This window comes from Tachyglossus aculeatus (genome assembly GCF_015852505.1).
Source record: "Tachyglossus aculeatus isolate mTacAcu1 chromosome 12 unlocalized genomic scaffold, mTacAcu1.pri SUPER_6_unloc_1, whole genome shotgun sequence".
NCBI lineage: Eukaryota > Metazoa > Chordata > Mammalia > Monotremata > Tachyglossidae > Tachyglossus > Tachyglossus aculeatus.
This window is the reverse complement of record NW_024044828.1, coordinates 20,336,526-20,345,908: the sequence shown is the minus strand read 5'-3', so window position 1 is coordinate 20,345,908 and position 9,383 is coordinate 20,336,526. Positions and strand designations below refer to the sequence as shown.

The 9,383-nt window shown below is 52.0% G+C and overlaps 2 protein-coding genes across 2 annotated transcripts in view; one reads left to right on the top strand and one right to left on the bottom strand.

Annotated features, from left to right (window-relative positions):
• Positions 1-1,294: 1,294 nt before the first annotated feature.
• Positions 1,295-3,827, top strand: GCHFR (GTP cyclohydrolase I feedback regulator). Its single transcript, XM_038741426.1, has 3 exons — positions 1,295-1,396; positions 2,203-2,297; positions 3,444-3,827. The coding sequence occupies exons 1-3, from the start codon at positions 1,361-1,363 to the stop codon at positions 3,565-3,567; spliced, it is 255 nt and encodes an 84-aa protein (XP_038597354.1). The 5' UTR covers positions 1,295-1,360; the 3' UTR covers positions 3,568-3,827.
• Positions 3,828-3,956: 129 nt separating this feature from the next.
• The window catches only part of DNAJC17 (DnaJ heat shock protein family (Hsp40) member C17), a 31,567-nt gene continuing 26,140 nt past the window's right edge, over positions 3,957-9,383 (bottom strand). The window contains exon 11 of the mRNA XM_038741423.1: positions 3,957-4,144. Coding sequence (XP_038597351.1) covers positions 4,022-4,144 — 123 coding nt within the window. The 3' untranslated portion in view covers positions 3,957-4,021. The remainder of the gene's footprint in view (positions 4,145-9,383) is intronic.

Genomic DNA, 9,383 nt, shown 5'->3' with positions numbered 1-9,383 from the left:
ATAATAAATAGGATTGAGGGAACGGAGAACAGTGCTTGGCACATAATAAGCGCTTAATAAATGCCATTATTATTATCATTATTATTAATAAATAGGATTGAGGGAACGGAGAACAGTGCCGAGCACATAGTAAGCGCTTAATAAATGCCATTATTATTATCATTATTATCATTATTATTAATAAATAGGATTGAGGGAACGGAGAACAGTGCTGGGCACATAGTAAGCGCTGAATAAATACCATTATTATGATGATTAAGAATAATAATAAATAGGATTCAGGGAGCGGAGAACAGTGCTGGGCACATAGTAAGCGCTTAATAAACGCCATTATTATTAGTGGTATCATTATTATTATGAATAATAAATAGGATTGAGGGAACGGAGAACAGTGCTTGGCACATAGTAAGCGCTGAACAAATACCATTATTATGATGATTAAGAATAATAATAAATAGGATTGAGGGAGCGGTGAACAGTGCTCGGCACATAGTAAGTGCTGAACAAATAGCATTATTATGATGATTAATAATAATAATAAATAGGATTGAGGGAGCGGAGAACAGTGCCGGGCACATAGTAAGCGCTTAATAAACGCCATTATTATTAATAGTATCATTATTATCATTATTATCAATAAACAGGATTGAGGGAACGGAGAACAGTGCTCGGCACACAGTAAGTGCTGAACAAATAGCATTATTATGATGATTAACAATAATAATAAATAGGATTGAGGGAACGGAGAACAGTGCTTGGCACATAGTAAGCGCTTAATAAACGCCATTATTATTATCATTATTATCATTATTATTAATAAATAGGATTGAGGGAACGGAGAACAGTGCTCGGCACATAGTAAGCCCTTAATAAATGCCATTATCATCATTATTATTATCATTATTATTATTAATAATAAATAGGATTGAGGGAACGGAGAACAGTGCTCGGCACATAGTAAGGGCTTAATAAATGCCATTATCATTATTATTATTATCATTATTATTATTAATAATAATAAATAGGATTGAGGGAACGGAGAACAGTGCTCGGCACATAGTAAGCGCTGAATAAATACCATTATTATGATGATTACGAATAATAATAATAAATAGGATTGAGGGAACGGGTGGAGGAAAGGGGGCGTGGGAAAGCCGGCCCAGCCACGTGATGAGACGGACCGGGCTCCGATTGGTGGGCTTGGCGGGGCGGGGCCCCCTCCCTCCGTCCGTCCGCGCCTCTGATTGGCCCAGGGGTTGGGGCTGTGCCCCCCTCTCCCGGCTCCGGACGTCCCTGGGCCCTCGGGCCGGGCCCTTGGAGGGGGGGCTCCTAGTCGGGGTCCGCCTGGCAGCTCGGGACGATGCCCTACCTGCTCATCAGCACCCAGACCCGCATGGTGAGGGAGGGAGGGAGGGAGGGAGGGAGAGAGGGAGGGAGGGAGGGAAGGAGGGAGGGAGAGAGGGAGAGAGGGAGGGAGGGAGGGAAGGAGGGAGGGAGAGAGGGAGGGAGGGAGAGAGGGAGGGAGGGAAGGAGGGGCCAGTGGCCCCCCGACCTGCCGGGGATGATGATGGTGATGGCATTTCTTAAGCGCTTACTATGTGCAAAGCACTGTTCTAAGCGCTGGGGAGGGGATACAAGGTGATCAGGCTGTCCCACGCGGGGCTCACAGTCTTCACCCCCATTTTACAGACGAGGGAACTGAGGCTCAGAGAAGTGACTTGCTGAGGGTCACACAGCAGGCACGTGGCGGAGCCGGGCTAATTACCCTTTTTTTTTTGTTTGTTTAATGGCATTTATTAAGCGCTTACTATGTGCAAAGCACTGCTCTAAGCGCTGGGGAGTTACAAGGTGATCAGGTTGTCCCGCGGGGGGGCTCACAGTCTTCATCCCCATTTTACAGATGAGGGAACTGAGGAGGTACAGAGAAGTGAAGCGACTTGCCTAAAGTCACACAGCTGACAATTGGCGGAGCTGGGATTTGAACCCATGGCCTCTGACTCCAAATCCCATGTTCTTACCACTGAGCCACGCTGCTTCTCTGCCCTCTTGGCCAGGGGGGCGAGGGTGGAGCGGAGAGGGGTCCGGGATGAGGGGGCGGGGGGCGTCGCCCGGGGCTTAAGTTAGGTTGCCAGCTTGCCTTTCCCAAGCGCTTAGCACAGTGCTCTGCATGCACTAAGCGCTTAATAAATACGATTCCCGCAGGAGGAGGGTCCCACGATGGTGGGGGACGAGCAGTCGGACCCCCAGCTGATGCTGTGCCTGGGAGCCACCAAGAGGAACACGCTTGGGAACCATTTGTAAGTAGGCAGAGGCGGGGACCTCTGACCTCTCCCCCCCCCCCTTCCTGGGCATGCCCTGCCCAACCCCCTCCCCTCTGCTTGGCACCCAGGGGGTCAGACAGGGCCACCCGCGCCCAGCGCTGGCACGGACTGGTACCCCCTTCTCACTCAGCCCCCGGCCCGGCAGTCCGATACCCTGTAATCAAGGCAGTTGGGGTCACGGCCTGCCCACCGATTAATAATAATAATGATGGTATTTGTTAAGCGCTTACTATGTGCCAAGCACTGTTCTAAGCGCTGGGGGGAAATTACAGGGTGATCAGGTTGTCCCACGGGGGGCTCACAGTCATAATAATGGCATTTATTAAGCCCTTACTATGTGCAAAGCACTGTTCTAAGTGCTGGGGGGATACAAGATGATCAGGTTGTCCCACGGGGGGGCTCACAGGCTTCATCCCCATTTTACAGATGAGGGAACTGAGGCCCGGAGAAGTGAAGTGACTTGCCCAAAGTCACACAGCTGGCAACCGGCGGGGCTGGGATTTGAACCCATGACCTCTGACTCCAAAGCCCGGGCTCTTTCCACCGAGCCACGCTGCTTCTGCCCAGCAGAAGCAGATTAGAGGTCTACCTCCGGACAAGGGCTTGGTCAGCCAGCAAAGCCACATCCCCCCCGCCCCGTCTTCCCCTGTTGAAGGAACGGGGCTGGGGTCCCCCCTCGGCTTCTGTCCTCCTTCCTTCCCCTGAGGGATGGGTGGGCCAAACCCACACCTCCCCGGATCGGCTGAAAGCGTGGCAGAAGTAGGGCCACCAGCATTCTTTTCTTTTATTTTGTTAGTATGTTTGGTTTTGTTCTCTGTCTCCCCCTTTTCAACTGTGAGCCCACTGTTGGGTAGGGACCGTCTCTAGATGTTGCCAACTTGTACTTCCCAAGCGCTTAGTACAGTGCTCTGCACACAGTAAGCGCTCAATAAATACAATTGATGAGGATGAAGAGGCGGTGCCAGCCCTGGAAGCAGGTGCCCGGGTTGCAGACACCCAGTGCCCCCCCTGCGCCTCGCCCCTTGCTCAAAACCCGTCCCCGTGGGGGTTCTGGCCAAGAAGGGGGTGGTCCCCGGGGGCTCTCCCCCCAAGTCCGGCCTCACTGCCCCCCTTTCTCCGCAGCTGGGAGTACTTTGTCAACGACCCGCCCCGTGTGGTCCTGGACAAGCTGGAGGGTCAGGGCTTCCGTGTGGTCAGCATGACGGGGGTGGGCCAGACCCTGGTGTGGTGCCTGCACAAGGAATAGCCCCCCTCCGCCGCCGCCGCCGCCACGGGGGAGCAGCTTGGGCCTCCCCTGACCTGGGGTTGCCCACCCCATCCCTCGTTCCTCCCCGGGCCCTCTTCCTCCTCCTCCTCTTGACCCACTGCTGGCCCCTGATGCCCAGATGGCTGTCCCAGGCGAGGGGGGCGGCTGAGCGGGCCCCTAAAGCCCAGGCCCCGTGCAAAATGTTAACCAGCCCCGTACCCGTCCAGACTTCAGGTCAATAAAGAGCTGCGGTGCCATCAGGGACTTCTTCTCCTTTCTGACAGCGGGCACGGCCTCCCACCCGGGCAGGGGCCAGAAGGCTTCTCGGGGGAGACCCCCCCGGCGACCCGGCTCCCGGTTGCGGCCCAATCCCCGCCACGACTTGCCTCTTAGAAAAAGCGTTTTTAATGGCAGTGTTAAACCGAGGGGGCTGGGGGCCGGGGGGCGAGCCCGGCTACGTGGGCAGGGCTTCCTCGTCCTCCCGCTGCATCTGGGCGATCAGCTGCTGCCGCTCCGCCGCTTGGCGCAAACGCATCATGACCAGACTCTCGTAGTCCCGCTCCGATACCACCGAACCCTGCGGGGAGAACGTGCGGGCAGAGGTCGAGGCCCCGCCGGCCCAGAGGCCGAGGAGCTTGGACGCCCCAGGAATAATAATAAAATAATAATAATAATAGCATTTGTTAAGCGCTTACTATGTGCCAAGCACTGTTCTAAGCGCCAGGGAGGATACAAGGTGATCAGGTTGTCCCAAGTGGGGCTCACACTCTTAATCCCCATTTTACAGATGAGGGAACTGAGGTATAGAGAAGTGAAGTGACTTGCCCGAAGTCACCCAGCTGACAAGTGGCGGAGTTGGGATTTGAACCCATGACCTCTGACTCCAAAGCCCGGGCTCTTTCCACTGAGCCACGCTGCTTCTCTAATAATAATAATCCATAATATGAAATATAATCCATAACTATGAATTCATAATAATAATGATGGCATTTGTTAAGCGCTTACTATGTGCCAAGCACTGTTCTAAGCGCTGGGGGGGATAAAAGGTGATCAGGTTGTCCCAAGTGGGGCTCACAGTCTTAATCCCCATTTTACAGATGAGGGAACTGAGGCATAGAGAAGTTAAATGACTTGCCCAAAGTCACACAGCTGACAAGTGGCGGAGTTGGGATTTGAACCCATGACCTCTGACTCCAAAGCCCGGGCTCTTTCCACTGAGCCACGCTGCTTCTCTAATAATAATAATCCATAATATGAAATATAATCCATAACTATGAATTCATAATAATAATGATGGCATTTGTTAAGCGCTTACTATGTGCCAAGCACTGTTCTAAGCGCTGGGGGGGATACAAGGTGATCAGGTTGTCCCGTGTGGGGCTCACAGTCTTAATCCCCATTTTACAGATGAGGGAACTGAGGCACAGAGAAGTTAAATGACTTGCCCAAAGTCACACAGCTAAGTGGTGGAGTCGTAATTTGAACCCATGACCTCTGACTCCAAAGCCCGGGCTCTTTCCACTGAGCCACGCTGCTTCTCTAATAATAATCCATAATATGAACTATAATCCATAACTATGAATTCATAATAATAATGATGGCATTTGTTAAGCGCTTACTATGTTCTAAGCGCTGGGGGGATGCAAGGTCATCAGGTTGTCCCACACGGGGCTCACAGGGAGCCCGCTGTTGGGTAGGGCCCGTCTCTCTACGTTGCCAACTTGGACTTCCCAAGCGCTTAGTCCAGTGCTCTGCACACAATAAGCGCTCAATAAATATGAACGAATGAATCCCCATTTTACAGACGGGGTAACTGAGTGACTTGCCCAAAGTCACCCAGCTGACAGCTGGCAGAGCTGGGATTTGAACCCACGACCTCCGACTCCCAAGCGCGTACGCTTTCCACTGAGCCACGCCGCAGAGGGCGGCGGGGCCGGCTCGGAGGGCACGGGGGGCGAGGGGCAGCCCCCCGACCACCCCTCCGGAGAAAGGGCTACTGATGAGACAAGGACCAGTACATGGGACCACCTGGCCGGGTGGGCTGCCCACCCGGACTGCAGGCCGCCCGCGGAGGGGGCGGATTTGGGGAGCGGGCCTGGGAAGGAAGAGGCCTTGCCCCTTCACCCAGTCCACCCCTTGTCCCTTGCCCAATGGGATGCCCCCCCTGCCACCCTCCCACGGGGCAGGTGCGGTGGCCTCGCGGTCAGCCCGAGCCAGGCCGGGTCACAGCGGGGTCGGACACTCGGAGGGACAGTCCCCTCCTGTCCCAGCCCGTGTCCGCTCCCGGCCCGCCTTGCCCGGGGACCGGAGGTGGTTAGGGTGGAGGGCAGGTGGGGTGAGTCACCCAGTCTGCCTTGCCCACCCTCCCCCGGGCAAGGGGCACCCCGGGGGAAAGGGTGCAAATTAGAATAATAATAATGATGATGGTGTCTGTGTGGGAGTGTGCACTGGACGAGGGAAAGGGTGGAAATAATAATAATGATAATAATGATGGTGTGTCTGTGTGGGAGCGTGCACTGGAAGGGGGAAAGGGTGCAAATAATAATAAGAATAATAATAATGATGATGGTGTGTCCGTGTGGGCGTGTGCACTGGACGGGGGAAAGGGTGGAAATAATAATGATAATAATGATGGTGTGTCTGTGTGGGAGCGTGCACTGGACGGGGGAAAGGGTGCAAATTAGAATAATAATAATGATGATGGTGTCTGTGTGGGAGTGTGCACTGGATGGGGGAAAGGGTGGAAATGATAATAATAATAATGATGGTGTGTCTGTGTGGGAGTGTGCACTGGATGGGGGAAAGGGTGGAAATAATAATGATGGTGTGTCTGGGAGCGTGCACTGGACGGGGGAAAGGGTGGAAATGATAATAATAATAATGATGGTGTGTCTGTGTGGGAGTGTGCACTGGACGGGGGAAAGGGTGCAAATAATAATAATGATAATGATGGTGTGTCCGTGTGGGAGTGTGCACTGGATGGGGGAAAGGGTGGAAATGATAATAATAATAATGATGGTGTGTCTGTGTGGGAGTGTGCACTGGACGGGGGAAAGGGTGGAAATAATAATGATAATAATGATGGTGTGTCTGTGTGGGAGCGTGCACTGGACGGGGGAAAGGGTGCAAATTAGAATAATAATAATGATGATGGTGTCTGTGTGGGAGTGTGCACTGGATGGGGGAAAGGGTGGAAATGATAATAATAATAATGATGGTGTGTCTGTGTGGGAGTGTGCACTGGATGGGGGAAAGGGTGGAAATAATAATGATGGTGTGTCTGTGTGGGAGCGTGCACTGGACGGGGGAAAGGGTGGAAGTAATAATAATAATAATGATGGTGTGTCTGTGTGGGAGTGTGCACTGGACGGGGGAAAGGGTGCAAATAATAATAATGATGATGGTGTGTCTGTGTGGGAGCGTGCACTGGACGGGGGAAAGGGTGGAAGTAATAATAATAATAATAATGATGGTGTGTCTGTGTGGGAGTGTGCACTGGACGGGGGAAAGGGTGAAAATAATAATAATAATAATAATAATAATAATAATAATAATAACGATGGTGTGTCTGTGTGGGAGTGTGCACTGGATGGGGGAAAGGGTGGAAATAATAATAATAATAATAATGATGGTGTGTCTGTGTGGGAGTGTGCACTGGACGGGGAAAGGCTGGAAATAATGATAATAATAATAATGATGGCATTTATTAAGCACTTACTATGTGCAAAGCACTGTTCTAAGTGCTGGGGAGGTTACAAGGTTTTCAGGTTGTCCCACGTGGGGCTCACAGTGCTAATCCCCATTTTACGGATGAGGTAACTGAGGCCCAGAGAAGTTAAGTGACTTGCCCAAAGTCACAGAGCTGACAATTGGCGGAGCCGGGATTTGAACCCGTGACCTCTGACTCCAAAGCCCGGGCTCTTTCCACTGAGCCACGCTGCTTCTCCAAATGACACAGGTGTGTGTGTGTGTGTGTGTGTGTGTGTGGGTGTGGGTGTGGGTGTGTGTGGGTGACAGTCCCCGACAGGACTTCAACCAATCATATTTCTTAATAATAATAATAATGGCATTTATTAAGCGCTTACTATGTGCAAAGCACTGTTCTAAGCGCTGGGGAGGTTCCAAGGTGATCAGGTTGTCCCATGGGGGGCTCACAGTCTTCATCCCCATTTTACAGATGAGGGAACTGAGGCCCAGAGAAGTGAAGTGACTGGCCCAAAGTCACCCCGCTGACAAGTGGCGGGGCCGGAATTTGAACCCACGACCTCTGACTCCAAAGCCCGGGCTCTTTCCACTGAGCCACGCTGCTTCTCAGTTCCTAAACACTAGTGTTCTTGAACACTAACTGTCTACAGATCACTTACTAAGCGCTTGGGAGAGTACAACACAACGCTCTCTAACCACAGGCTTACGGACTAGAAAGGGAGACAGACGTTAAATATAAATATATATGTAAGTGCTGTGGGGCTGAGGGAGGGGTGAAAAATGAAAGGGAGATAGACATTAAATATAAATATATCTGTAAGTGCTGTGGGGCTGAGGGAGGGGTGAAAAATGAGGCAGAAGTCAGCGCTTTGCACATAGTAAGCGCTTAACAAATACCATCATCATCATGAAAGAGAGAGAGAGACCGTGACTTGGGCGGCGGGTGGGTGTGGGATGGAAGACAGACAGACAGATGGACAGATGGACAGACTCCGGCGGCGGGCGGTTGTGAGAGAGAAATTCTGGTGGCGGGCGGGTGGATGGGTTGACAGAGAGAAAGAAACTCCGGTGGCAGGCGTGTGATGGAAGGAAGAGAAAGAGACAGAGAGACAGAGACAGAGAGAAAGAAACTCCGGCGGCGGGCATGTGACATGAGGGACAGAGAGACAGAGAGAAAGAAACTCCGGCGGCGGGCATGTGATGGAAGGAAGAGAAAGACAGACAGAGAGAGAGAGAAAGAAACTCCGGTGGCAGGCGTGTGACATGAGGGACAGAGAGACAGAGAGAAAGAAACTCCGGCGGCGGGCGTGTGATGGAAGGAAGAGAAAGACAGACAGAGAGAAAGAAAGAAACTCCGGCGGCAGGCGTGTGACATGAGGGACAGAGAGACAGAGAGAAAGAACCTCCAGCGGTGGGTGTGTGACAGAAAGAAGAGACAGAGAGAGAGAAAGACACTCTGGTGGTGGGTGGGTGACAGAAGGAAGAGAAATAGAGAGAGACAGAGAGAAAGAAACTCCGGCGGCGGGCGTGTGATGGAAAAGAAAGACAGAGAGAGAGAAAAAAACTCCGGCGGCGGGCGTGTGACATGAGGGACAGAGAGACAGAGAGAAAGAAACTCTGGTGGTGGGTGGGTGACAGAAAGAAGAGAAAGAGACAGAGAGAGAGAGAGAAAGAAACTCTGGCAGCGGCCATGTGACATGAGGGACAGAGAGACAGAGAGAAAGAAACGCCGGCGGTGGGTGTGTGACAGAAGGAAGAGAGACAGAGAGAGAGAAAGACACTCTGGTGGTGGGTGGGTGACAGAAGGAAGAGAAATAGAGAGAGACAGAGAGAAAGAAACTCCGGCGGCGGGCGTGTGATGGAAAAGAAAGACAGAGAGAGAGAAAAAAACTCCGGTGGCGGGCGTGTGACATGAGGGACAGAGAGACAGAGAGAAAGAAACTCTGGTGGTGGGTGGGTGACAGAAAGAAGAGAAAGAGACAGAGAGAGAGAAAGACACTCTGGTGGTGGGTGTGTGACAGAAGGAAGAGAAATAGAGAGAGACAAAGAAACTCCGGCAGCAGGCGGAGATGGAAGGAAGAGAAAGAAACTCCGGCGGCAGGCATGTGACA